The sequence below is a fragment of the Opisthorchis viverrini genome (genome assembly GCF_000715545.1).
Source record: "Opisthorchis viverrini unplaced genomic scaffold opera_v5_405, whole genome shotgun sequence".
NCBI lineage: Eukaryota > Metazoa > Platyhelminthes > Trematoda > Opisthorchiida > Opisthorchiidae > Opisthorchis > Opisthorchis viverrini.
Genome location: NW_008752063.1, coordinates 56,038 through 70,018, shown reverse-complemented (window position 1 = coordinate 70,018; position 13,981 = coordinate 56,038). Strand labels below are relative to the sequence as shown.

Here is a 13,981-nt window from a genome sequence, read left to right as displayed (position 1 = left end):
TCCGGAAGATGTTGATACGATATGGACGTCGTCTGTGGATTCTTTGGAGGCGTTATATGGTAGTTGGGGGTGATGGCCCCCTCCTGGTCAACTGGATAAGACGGAGGTCTAACAGGGTCTTGGAGTCTGTAGCGGCAGCAGAACTCTGGAGGCTAGCCATTTCGCGACGGACTTTGGCCATCTCCATTTCCAGCCATGCAGCTCTGTCTTTCAGATCGATAGGGAGCTCTCGCTCGGGCGACGGGGGGGGAGTAATCGAGTGGAGGAAGGTTGGCGGAATGTTTCTCAGACATGGCAAAACGTCCGTTGAGTTGCGTTACTGATCATCCGTGCGATATTGATTAACTCTGCGACCGTTGATTAACTGCGATAATGTTGATTAACTTTGTAAGATCCGGACGGTTAAGGATCTCACAGAATGACTGCGACTATTAGATTATACGCAGTTCGTAGCCAGCAGTCAATAGGAGCAGACAGACGTGGTGCAGCAGATGATATATTGAAGACTGACAGGAACTGGTTCTACAGAAAAACGGATTAGTAAGCATCATGAATGAAGCATGCGTACAATCAACAATGACGCGATCGGCAGGAGCGGGAAATAGTCACTGTCGCAGCACGGATTTCTATAGGGGCAACAACAAGTAAGTACCAAACGATGTACAAACATACATATAGGGGCAGTCCGACAGTGTGAGTTGGCCGTAACGGCGCAGGAGTCAGTACGTTCGGCATGTGAGGGACTATCTTTCGGTCGGCGTCGACGCGGCCGCTCTTGTCGCGCGACAAGTCAGATTACGCGGTTTCGTCCGTTTAAAACAACGCTCAGCAGAGTCTATCTGGCAGGCGTGATACATGGGTAATACAAAATAATCAGCCGGTCCCGGTGTCAGGCCGGTGTAGTCGGTGGCGCGTTCGCCTGCCGTCCGGAGGATCCGGGTTCGATACCAGGTCAGCTCGCTTTTCCGTCGGAGCGGGCGCTCAAAAAATAGGTGCAATCGAAGCAAACTTGCAGGCGATGACAGATGAGCAACAAATATTGACATCACTTACTGAGGGATAAGCAGACCTTAAGTGGGAACAAAGCGGGGGGAAACGAGCAGCAAGAAAACGAAACGGTGTCATAACAAACAGGTGTAAGTCATGTTACTCATGAGTAGTCAGAAAACAAGGAAAGTTACCCTTGTTCACCGTTGATTCACAGGGGGAATCAACACCGTGGTTAGTGCAATCAAATACTTCGCCGGTGTCGACAAAAACTGCTCGGATTATCTTTAGTTGCCTGCTAGCCTAGCGCCATTTCTCAAGCCCTAGCACCAAGTTTGCAACTGAACGCTCGATGTCAAATCTGTGTTGAGTTAAGTGCCTTTTTTTACACAGAGTCGTCTGAGACCCATACTACAGAGAGTTCAGAGAGTTCAGGTCCACGAAGTTGAGACGAGCTGGTATGCAGGCGCTACTGTCTTTGATAAACGGCCCTGTGCCCTCTTTTTCACAAGGGTCTGAAAACCCCTGTGTTGAAGTGCCTTTTTTACACAGAGTCGTCTGAGACCCATACTACAGAGAGTTCAGAGAGTTCAGGTCCACGAAGTTGAGACGAGCTGGTATGCAGGCGCTACTGTCTTTGATAAACGGCCCTGTGCCCTCTTTTTCACAAGGGTCTGAAAACCTCCTAGTTTGTGGTGATTTGTTGGGTAGATGCTAAATTAGACTATCTTGTACAGATGGTGGCTCCCCAAATACTTCTGATTCTAATTCATGGTGTTGGCGTGATCACCGGGTGTCCGACTCACAGAGCGAAAGTCCTACTTGGACAGCTTATTGTCGTATTCCTCTACGCCAGTTTTAACATTTCCGTCCAGTATGGGTGTATACTAGCTCTACCATGTTTGTGGGATGTGGACGGATGTAAACTCCTTAGCCAATAATTTAGCAAGAGACTGTTTATCACTGATAACATTGTCATCATCTTGAGCCACTCTAGGAAGTCGTCTTTGTATGCCCACTTCCAATTTGTGTGCGTTTATGTTCGTTCCGAATCACATTTTTCAGATCACGCCAAGTGTTTTTCAGGTAGTCGTCTTGAAGCTGGCGTTGAACTTTCGCATTTTTGCGCCTTACTTTGTGTTTTTGTTAACAATCACGTCTTCTTTGTACCAGTAGAGCCATCAAACAGCCTCGCTTCTCCTCATGAGTCTGAGCAACTCTGATGCCCAAACACACCATTTGCTGCAACCACAGTTTTTTCTAGCAACTCGTAATATCAGAACTATTGGGTGTGCGGAGTACACTCCGAGTGAGGTTTTCATATTGTTCGGGAAAGCAGTAGCTCACAGAAATTAACAAGCCCCGACTGTTGTTATGCGACTCTAAGAAGTGATCCGTACAGACTTTAAAGGTCTGATCGTATCAGGAAGGTCAGCTTCCACAAATCCACCGAGACTCTCAGCTCCACTAGATGTTGACCAGGCAGACGACGCCTCCTCAATATGCAGCGCGTCACAACCTTGTATCAAACCCAGACAGCCCGAGTAAGCGTTGATCAAGATCAGACAACGCCCCCGCAATATGCAGCACGTCGCAGCCAGACCATGTGCGTCAGCATTGGACCGAGTTCCCTCCAATAAATAGCTTGAAACCGTTGTACGTTCGCTCTCGCATGCACTCACGCTCTCGCACCCGCTTGTTCGGAATATAGCTATTGTGTTCCTTTCTGATTGACAAATCAGTAGATATAACGGATCGTTGTGAAAACGTGGACTGAACCGAGTGAGGAAGACCCGCGCATATAAGGACAAACCTAACACATTTTGTGGCACCAGGGTCAAATAAACACATAAGCAACCAAACAAGCATCAGTTCCGGTGCATTTACTAACCACAAAAGTAGGTTTTGGAGTTACAAATGATGACAAATTGTGGGTGATTTGTGACATCTTCGCAAAGGACGACAAACTAGCCGCCAAATTTCTCAGACTGAACCAAAGCACATACCGATTCCCCTACATTTTTCTGAGCCCCGTTCTGGAGAGAATGGTCCCGGTCAACCAGCCACAAGTATCAGCTTCAAACGGCTCCAGGAATCTCATCTTCCTTAATCGTCTGGATGCGCCTCACTTTCGGCAATTAGCACCAGTACGGAGCATTCACGAGACGCAGAGGCACCCAGTGAAACAATAATTAATATGCTTTGCGAACGCGATGTCCCGAGAGGTTCTTTTATCCAACAGTGTGTAACAAACAAACTGTCAACATTTGGTCTGGAAGTGCAAACAACTATTTTGGAGCATTACTGCTCAAGAAAAAGACTTCTGGGACTAAGTATTTCAAAGTTGTTCCTATCAGATAATATTGGGGCTACGGCTCGCCTATCTAAATCTCACCCATCTAGTGCTAACTTGTCACATATGTAAACAACACACGCGAAGGGAAGACGAGCGGACAAACTGCCAGCTACCGATGACTTAACTTCTCTGGGAGCAACTGAAAATACTGCACCTCTTGACGGGGGCTTTTACCACCATAAACAAAGGATATGTACAACAAAAGGCTAGTCACATGTCGAAGGAGCTTCAGAGGCAGGAGGTTAACTTAAAAACGTAATGTGAAACCCTGCAGGCAAAAAACCAGGCGCGGGCTTTTGACAAATCTGCAGCACGACCAATAAATTGTAGCGATCAGTATTCGCACAATGGAACTGAATTTTCGAAAGATATGATGTGTCTATAGTGGGACAAAGCAATCGATAAATTGAGTAGAGAGTGCCAGTTCAAACGTTTAATCCCCATTGGAGCATCACAGGGTCTCAGCGAACGTGCTAAATTATCCCACAGGACTTTTCAGCCAGGGCCATCCTTGCTTCGGTGAACGATGAAATTTGGTGAGCTGCAAAAATATGAGCGCAGTTTTGGACGGTTTTTGGTTTGAGCACATAAGCAACCAAATGAAACAGTTCGGAGTAAAACGTTTTACTTCATTTGCAAAGGTTTTGCAGCTGAGGGCATTGTGCGGATGATGGACACCATAAATTGGTCGATCACTAGCTGACCCAAATTGAGTTCGCCGAAACCGTTAGGTTTCCGAAGTCGAGAATTTTACTGAGTTCGTCTAGTCCTAAAACACGTTTCAGTAATATGTTTCGCCCAGCCTTATGTTCAAGTGAGCTGGCTTTCAAGGTCGCTCAACACCACCGATTTGTGTGCGACCGCCGGTTAATCAAACCGAGCACCACCGCATTTTTAATGGCCCACGACCTCCGGCGTTTCGAAATGACAAAGGATGATTAATTTCTGGGTGTATACTGAAAGATTCCTAAAGACCTAGATTATCGGGGTGGGTTCACGGATTGACGGATTCATTGACCGACAAACGGAATTGAGGTTTCTGTCCAAGCTTCATGGCCCACGTTCTTGTTGTACAGCACCCTTCGTCCATCGAAAAGCACAAAGCTTAATGAGATGTAGAGCCGCTCGTTGACTTCTCACACTGGGTAGTAAGCTTACCAGGGCAAGGGTTCACAAAGAATGCATCCACGATTGTTATGAACTGGGCCTAGGTGCGGTTCGGCAAACTGTTGGAAAAAGCTTTTTATACTCAGCAATGATCGAAAATGAGAAGAATTGCTGCCCACTAACAACAATGTGCGCCCTGCTTCGGAAAATCTTGACAAGTCCCTGCCGCGCACTGGTGGGACCGCAGTGAAAAAAACCACTGGCCAAACATTTTCATGCAGTTGTAAGTAAAAGGTCCCGTCGGGGGATAGTCCGGAGGAAGGAGTTCAAAAATTTTCAGACGAACACCACAGCTTGATGGTTTGAGGCCGGTGACCATCCTCATAGCAGCTCTTTAAACGGGCTTAACAAGGGTAGCGCCCTTTCCATGCCCCGGTGTAGACCCTTTCATTGGCAATTTTAAGAGGCGACGTTGGGCTCCACGAAGCATCCCGAAGTTTCAGCCGATAATACAAAGATAGGTGCACTGAATCACAAAGCGCAACAAATGACCTCCGAGCTGGTTTTCCGTAAGGAAATTAGGGCATGCTTGAAGACAACCATGTACCTAAACCCCTTTAGTATATAAATTTGTGATGTCATTTGATCCATCATGGTCGTGCAAGACAAACTCATTCGCTGCTCCTCCTCGATAGCACACACGTTGCCATGCAAAGGGAGTGCCAATTAAGTTACTCCTCTCTTGCGGTGTGGACATTCACTTGAAGTCAGCTGGCGCTAGGACTCCAAGTCGTGCGCCATAGTAAATAATAACCCGAAGGAAAACTGAAAACGACATTGATACACATAAGAAAGATGGTCTCAAAAGAAAGCCTTGCAGAACTCCGATTAAGTCCATTGTAAAGCAAGGACAGATTGATGCAGCCTTCCCTTCCTTCCCCGGGGCGTGCGACTCGTTCTATTAACTGCAAATACGAACGAGCTTCAAACCTGATCCCAGCTGCCTCCATGACATGTTCATTCTAATTAGCTGAAACTTTTGTTCGAATTTAACCATTTCTGTGTCTGTGCTCCTCGCAGAATTCAATAACTTTCTGCACAGTTCGTGTTCCGGCTCGTGCGCTGCCATCATCTCACTCTTCCGTCCCCCAATATGATCGTCCGGATGACGCCAACTCTGCTGCTTCACCACATCTGGTGTTCTGGTTCCTCATTTTTCACCGTTACAATTTTCTTGTTGTGTCAGGCAAGAAGCCTCCTGTCCCTCCTCACCTCGTTTTTTGCTCGCCATCTTTAACTACTAACGATCAGATGTTGTTCGATATTCTCTCCGAAAACGCACAACAGCTGTGCTTCCCTGCCCGTGCCGGCTTAGTGGTGACCAACCCTAAATAGGATAATGCCCATTCCTTTCGTAAACTGCGCAAACGAACTTCGGCTCTGGAGCTACCTCCGGGAAAAAAGCGTTACCAACAACTACGACAAAGTTATGGACGACCCAGTTATGGACGAAAACCCTAGTGCGACTGAAGATACACTAAACTCGCTGGTAATATAATAGCTCTAAGATGACTTCTAAGTCCATGCTTTACGGCCTACCGTAACAGCTTTTACCTGGCTGTGTTTCTCCCGGATCCGCGGACGAGATTGCTAGATAAATTATACCCTGATCTCGGTTATATTACCAGGCATGTGAAATACTTCATCAACCGTTATACCAAAAAATTGTGCCTGCGCTCCTAGGTCTTGGAAATGCTTCGCATGTAATGAATCGACCTGCAATGTCTGTGGCCGACAAACTGATATCCCTCTTCAGATAGGGCCTTACTTTTGCGACAAACAAGCAATAATCAAGTTGGGGTGGATTTTCGACATGTATATTATAACCAGGGGTGGAGGAAATAGGCTTCTTGGTCGGAGGGTGAATGGCGCCGTGTCCAGAGGAGAATCCTAATGAATGTTCCAACCTACTCCCGGATGATCTTCAGGAAGTACACCTGATCAGGCTATGTTTAAGAGCTGTATGTAGACTAAAGCGTTTTTCGTATCTTGCAACTACGGAAGAAGTGCTGGGAGGGATCCATTTAGCTATGGACACTTTAGATACATCGCGGGAGCTCCGAAGGAATTCGGGAGAATAATCGGAATGAAGCATGCAAGTTGCCTAACTGGAACTTGCTTAGCAAGTGGGGAGAAGCGCAAGAATTTTGAAGTGCGCTTTTATGCAACGCTGCTGCACAGGTGAAATTAATGAGGGATAAAGATCTGCCGAAAGCCTACCATCTTGAGTCAAGAAATGTCCCCGATACAGTGGATCGGGGGTTGTTATTCCTCATGTGTGGGAGTGAAAGAGCTAGTCAGTCTAGCTTCAACTCGGGTCATGAATATTCCGCTGTGGTTATCATTTTTGGGAATAAATAATGCGAGTTAAGAGTACTTGTCGGTCGCTTCAAAGGTCTTTTTAAGAAATCGATGAAAAAACCAAGTGTTGATATTACCAATAAACCAATAAACAGGGTGAATGAGTCAGCAGCACCGTGATTTAAGTGCCATTTGGTTGGTGAATAACACACTTCTTTGTCTGGCGCCCAATAGACATTCCAGAACGAGCGACATTTCCTAACTGACCCACGCCACCTACAGCGAACTGCGAGGTGTTTGGCAATGTGTTAAGAAGTTGGTGGCTTGGGCGCATTTATTGGTAGTTGATCTGATGGTCGTTGGTGTATTCATTGAATTCGGAAATAAACCTGCAGACGTTTCGTCCCCAATTAGGCGGATCCAGTCAACCGCGAACTGGTGATGCCTCCTCGATTGGGGCGAAAAGTTCAATGGTAAACTGCGGAGCTTGGCGGGTTGACCAACGACCACCTCCTCAGACATCAGTAATGGCGATGTAGTTTATCTATGTTGGAAGGCCCATATATGCAGGGTCATGCAGGGGCCAAGTAGCTCCAGTTCCTCCAGAATTTGGCGCTGCACAAAAACAGCTGGTTGCCAGGGTATAACAGGAGCGAGCGTTCGGGGTTGCCCGTGCGTCTCAATTCTAGTTCAGGACAATCAGCTCACTTAACTCCACAGTCTTAAGCCTACTCATTTCCGCCTTCGTTCCATTAGCATGAAGCTATGCCATGCATATACTGATGAACGCCAGAGATGATGGTTACTGCCGCTGTTCGCACTTTCGAAGATTCTCACACAAATGTTGGAACCTATCCGTTACTATGAAGATGAAATGGACGGAAGAAATTGTAGCCCAAATACTGCAACGGAAGAATTTGAAACCCATTGAATCCGTATATTACGCAATGGTTGAGAAGATTTCTGGCCGCCAAACTGCTTGTCAATTGACAGCTGGCACTATTCGAAATGTTTGTGGCCTTAAGAACGGCTGAGTAAGATGGCACCGAGAAAACAAAGCGATGATTATTTATCTGCCAGGTGGCCGTCCGGAGGACAAACTGAGACACGATATACAGAAAAAGGACCTGTCATTGCTCAATCCGCAACAACGGCATTGAAGGATAGCACTGCCTATGAGAACACCCTCTACGACCATCGACACCTAGCTCTCAGTCCTACGAGAGATACCATAATTCACACCGAAATGTCCAGACTTGTAAAAACTGCTACAAAGACGGATATCTACGGAAAACGAAACTATCCCGCTACAACAAAACTATGTTTTGGAAACTTCTCGAAAGGGGAACGGGATAAGAGCGACACGACCAGTGAAAAAGATTCGGCTACAAGAAACCAAGGTGAACACGTTGATAGTACGATAGCTTTATGAATGCACATGGTATAAGCCTTGCCAGCTAAATTAACCGNAGCTTTATGAATGCACATGGGATAAGCCTTGCCAGCTAAATTAACCGTGTTAGAAAGGGAAAGAGATTTTCATCGGAGGGCGATGCCACAAGAACACAACTGACCGATGGTGGGTTTGAATATCCGTGCTGACTTATACAAAATGAACTGCCACTAACAGGGGCCGATCGGTCCGAAGCAAAGAGAGAGGACAGGACATTTGATCGGCTATCTGGGTGGATCAGACCATCACCCACAGTTGTGGTGAAGCACAAGACAAACGAATGAAAGCAAATTGGGATGGATACCAGGGATGCAGAAGGAAAGGTATGGGGCGCATGCGATGCGAAACTTCTGACCGTTGCCATGACCCATTTCGACCACTGCAATTGCCACAAGTTTCCCAGTCCACAACCCGGTGTCCTGGGAGACTGTGTTGGATAGGTGCATAGTCGGCACTTCGCTGTCCCATACACTTCTTATTGGCATTCATTGCCCTCCGATTCTCACGGATTCACGGATTGATACACAGGATCGAGGCTTTTGCCCGAGTTTCCCGGGTCGCTTTTGTTCTTGTCGGTCAGTGGCTGTCGTTCACCTGAAAGGCACAAGTGGAAAAAGGGTGTAGCACTGCTCTTTATGTTCCCAGCGCGGGGCAGTATGCTTACCAGCGCGAGGATTCGCGACGGTACTCTAGGGGAAGAGATCCAGCGTCGCCAGGCGCGTTTCGTAGTCCACGGATTTGAGGCCAGCAACCATTCTCGTGGCGGCCCGCTGGACACGCTCAATGAGGGTGACGTCTTTCGTACGTCCTGAGTAGACAACTTGGTTGTCGTACTCCAGGAGCGGTCTGACGTAGACCCCATGAGTATTTGGAAGTCCATGCGAGTAATACGGGAGAAGGTGCGTCGGATCATCCGACGAATGCCTTTTTGGCCGATTCCTCGTGGTGTAGTGAGAAGGACAAGTTTGAGGAGACCCAGAAGCCCAAATCCTTTTTGGCATTAATCCTCATGATGTTTTCTGGTCCCTTTTCACCATGCATAACAAAGGCATTCTCACACTCTACAGAAACCACATTCCAATTCTTGAGCATATGGGCTCCCAGCTTCATGCTTTTGTGCCTAACTAGTTAGCCTATTCAATCTGTATGGGGGCTGACAGGACATTAATGACTGTCTGAATCTACGACCCACAATAAATGGTTTAAAGAAAAGCGCCTAATTTGAGATGGATCGGTACGCCCTCTGATCTACGGATTTATGCTTTTAGTTGGGTTATTGGTTTTGCGCATCGATCGATTCTTGGCTTTTCCTAGGTCGCATAACAAAACAAACGTGGCATAATGGTGAAGGAATAATGAAGCTTATGTCCCAGACCATCCAGCAGGTAGATCTCTTGGAGTTCAAGTTGCCTTGTTCGCTGTCTGTATCCCTGTTCGTGCAGAGGTTATTGTGTTCGTCGTATTAGATTCTCTAATCGATGATGGGGATCCAGTTTCATTGGCCTGGAGGAAATTAGGAGGCTTCGATAACACATTTGGGGTAATTTCATACGTTGGTTTGAGAGCAGGTGCAAATGATCCTGTTAGCTGTTATATTCCGTCAATTGTATCCGAATCATGGCAGCATGTTCAAAAGGCCGGTTGGACCTGAATCTCTGTGTAGGAGTTCGGCTCCCTCATGGTCTCCGACTGGGACTCGTAGCGGGTGCCGTCTGCTGAGATGAGCATTGTGGACCTCACGGGCGTTTATCATGCTCTGTACGGTTTACTGTAGTGCGGTCTTACACCTAGTCGCAAACTCGTTCGTCGGGTCCTAAAACCCAAGGTGAAGCAGATGGAGTTGACTACGGGTGAACGACCGGACAGGTAAAAGGTGCGGTGAGTTGTGTTTGGAGCGACAAAATTACGTACAAACAACGTGACAGCAGTTACGAAGGGACATGTTCAGCAAGCGGATAAACCTGTGAAATGTAAGCGTATTTCAAAAGAACCACCACTCAACTTAAAGGAAGCAATGTTCAACACTAATGCATCACTGCTGCACAACCATAATTTAATCGTTTGAAACAAAGAGTAAAGGTGGATGGTGGGGGAGCCCTTTTCTAGCTTACCACAGTCATTCTGAGGCGCCTACTCTTCCGTGCACTCACTCAGGTAATGGGGATAGAAAATGATGGGAAGAACGCCACTGACATCGATTAACAACTGGCGGCCTCTTCAACCGAACAGGGGAATCACGCGAACCCCATACTGGAAAGCGAGTCACATCTCAATACTCAGAGTTATCGTAATTAGTTTCATACCCGTCCGTCAAGCCTGAGTTTGGCTTGCGATTTTCCGAATTTGGCAGGGGAAACGGAGCTATTTTTGACAATGATCTGGGACATGCATTACATGATGAGGCCGCTGCGGCTTGTGGTGCTAGACACAATTTTCAAATGGATAATGGTATAATTGGACACTTTTCCTAACTGTCTCGCTGCGGACTCGCTGATGCCATCATAAAACAGCATCCTACGGAACGATGTCGTCTGTATATTCCTGGTGGTCTAAGTCTCCGTCAGCAGCTATTAAGATAAGATAATCGCACAACTCATCATCATCAAAGGCGGCAACATCAGGATTGACACTGATTCTTCACTGCTGTACAACCATAAGGTTCATCTAACATATATTTAAAGCCTAGAGTGAAAAGAAGAAAAATGGAGTGAGTGAGTGAGGACCTAGTGCTGGCCTATGTCAAGCATTCTGAGGTGCCTACACCTCCAAACGCTCAATCAGGCAATCTGGGAAGAAGCGAACGCCGCTGACATCGATTAGCCGCCATTTCTTGCGACATCTCCAGCCAAGCACAGGCGGGGTCACGGGGACCCCATCCTGGAAGGCTCACAACACAAACAACACCCAAACTCTTCGTGGTCTCTTTCATACCTTTCTGCCAAGTCATGTGCTGTCCACCTCGCGGTTCGCGCCATCCTGAAGGAGGTACGGAGAACAACACTCGAAGAGACTAGACCATGACATACACAATTAACAAATTGAGCATCGGGGTTTTGAAGTTGAACAAGAATGGAGAGAGTGGACACCCTTGTCGGAGACCACTTTTTGTAGGGAGAGCTCACCATACGCTCTCAGCCGCTCAGAAGTATGAGATATGGAGATTAGATTATGGGTCGTCTGTACACTTGGCGTTGCTCTAACACCTGACGGCGAGTGAAGATGTGGTCAATACAGCCTAAATCTGGTCGAAACCCCGGACACTTGGCGTCTAACACCTGACGGCGAGTGAAGATGTGGTCAATACAGCCTAAATCTGGTCGAAACCCCGCTTGATTCTCACGAGTCAATCAAGCGCTTGCCACCATAAGACGTCGAACCATAAGACGGAATCAGTGACTCCAGAAGCCTTGTCACAACAGGAGTCAAACTGACACCTCTGTGGTCACTGCATACACCGCGAGTAGGCTAGGCTCGATGGACTGATCCCATTTGTCCGGAATGGTCTCCCAGATAAACGCAATTAAAGCATACAAACACTGATTGAGGAGCCCATGATCTCTTCTGAACAGAGCATGTAAAAAGTCGACAAGACCGGAAGCACAGTAACGCCAGGGTATGGATGCACACTCGAAAGCTTCTGAGGCTGAAGCGGGTTTTATACCATGGTTCAACTCTCTGTCAAGGGGCGATGGTCCCGATGAGGTGGCGAGTGGCCAAGTGAGTTGTTGTTCGGAATATTTTTCTAAACGTTCTTTACAGGTTCTTTACAGAGCCCTTGTGGTCCTTGATAAGCTCGATGACAAGAAATTTTCAATGAACAGTCGAACGAATAAAGTGAAACGGAGCGCGGATACTTCCAGCATTTTTGCTTCCAGTGGTTGGTCGGGTTGTACCACATATACAAGCTCCGATATTAGTTGCAACTTTCGATGTCCCGCTGCAGTGATCATCCCATATTGACTTTGAAGAAGTCGGTTCTGATGAGTATATTTGAGTTCTGGCTTGACTAACTTCCCCATGGCCATATGGGATGTGCGTTGTCGCGGACCTACAATGAAAAGCAGCAACAAGCCCCATGCCGAAGTCCACACGGGTATTTCAGTGATTGGTCCTCGCCATCACTGACCGACGACTATTCAGCCTACTTGGGTTCCTGGCTAGTTCGTTGGTGGATACCATGTGGTTAAAAGAATTCCGCTGTTCCGGAGGTTGATATCGCAAAGGAACAGCCTGCGGTCAGCACGGATCCAATAGACGTTCTCTACTGTCCACATGTTGCATGTCTAATCCAATGCCACTACCCGATTGAGCCTCAGCAGATCCACGTTTACCGAACTGCACGTTCACTTCACCAGCAAACACGATGCTTGAGCTTTCGACTTGTCGTAAAAGAACACTTAGAATGTCATGTAAGTTATCTGGTAGATTGCAAGCTACAGTCGGTTGGAGCGCAAGCATGTAAATTAAATGAGTGACAGGCCTGACTTTTACAGGGTCTTTAATATACGTTACCAAACGAACTGCCCATTGGCGACCGTCAATGAGTATTCGGCCAACTAAACATACCTCTGTTCGATGGCTCAGCATAGTACCCAACCCGGCATGTCTAGCTCCAGAGGCGTTCACTCAGCAGAAGTTAATAGCCAGAAACGAGAGGAGAGCGACAGGATGGTCAGTGCAAATACTCGATTCTTGTTTCTGACAGGCATACATCGATGCAGGTGGAATCCAGGGTCCGATCAAGCACAGCTTATTATCCTGCTCGCTTCAGAGTGTACGTAACAAAGGCAGCAAAGTAGGTCGGATTTCGGGGTCTGAAGAAATTTCGAGGCATTTAGGGGTGTTATAGAAGATGGACGCGCACAGGATGATGAAGAGCAAACAGGATCGTTAAACCTAGTGTTGGGACCTCGTTCAGCTGTGGCATCCTTCGGTTCATTACTGTGGTGCAACACGACTGAAACACATGGGGTGAGATACTGTCAGGTTTCTCAGGCTCACAGAGAGTGCTGAGGATGCTAGTGCATAGCGAGAAGAGGACCTGAAGAAAAACACACAATACTCCTTCAGAAACGTTGTACACAATTTGTCTCTGAACAACAGCATTCTGGAAACCAGTTAGCGGTAATCGAAATGAGTTGCAGATGATTTAGGCATTATCGAGCGCCGACAAACTCGAAGCTGCTAAACCATGCCATCTTAATGACCCACACTGATGAAATGCAAACTACACTTGTGGGCTCAAAACAAGTGGAGTATTTTTTCATAAGTGAAAATAAATAGAACAATAACAAAGAGACAAGTGGAAACAATAAATACCAAGTAAGTGGACAGTCTATGGCCTGGCAAAAAATTAAGGAAGCACTAACCAGTAAACGCAATCAGGTTGATAAATGTTGCTTTCTTGGATGGGGACCCCGGTACTCATCTCATCAATGGTTAACGAAGCTGGTACACATGGGCCAATCAAGTAGTCAGTGGTTTCCCTGCATTATCACACTGAATGCGTAGCTATTCAGCTTTCCTTTTCTTCAGATAACTGGAGTGATTCAACAGTAACGAAGTGATTATACCATCGGCTTTGATGTCTGGTTATATCCAACCTGTTCCCCTGCTTTCGGTAATAGTTAGCACTAACTTATCTGGTTTACAGGTGATGAAGTGAATTGAACTGAGCAATGTTGCTTGGGCTTCCTTCCTCTACATCCGGAGTAGGT

At 46.9% G+C, this 13,981-nt stretch overlaps 2 protein-coding genes across 2 annotated transcripts in view; both read left to right on the top strand.

The window, feature by feature from the left end:
- Positions 1 to 5,845, top strand: part of T265_10767 (hypothetical protein) — a gene marked incomplete at both ends in the record, with an annotated part of 51,293 nt that extends 45,448 nt beyond the window's left edge. Inside the window, one exon of the mRNA XM_009177234.1 lies at positions 5,531 to 5,845. Within this exon, the coding sequence (XP_009175498.1) occupies positions 5,531 to 5,845 (315 nt within the window). The remainder of the gene's footprint in view (positions 1 to 5,530) is intronic.
- Positions 5,846 to 7,850: 2,005 nt separating this feature from the next.
- On the top strand, positions 7,851 to 8,243 carry T265_10766 (hypothetical protein; the record flags this gene model as incomplete). Its single annotated transcript, XM_009177233.1, has 1 exon — positions 7,851 to 8,243. One exon carries the CDS (start codon positions 7,851 to 7,853, stop codon positions 8,241 to 8,243), a length of 393 nt encoding a protein of 130 aa, XP_009175497.1.
- Between the last annotated feature and the right edge of the window lie 5,738 nt (positions 8,244 to 13,981).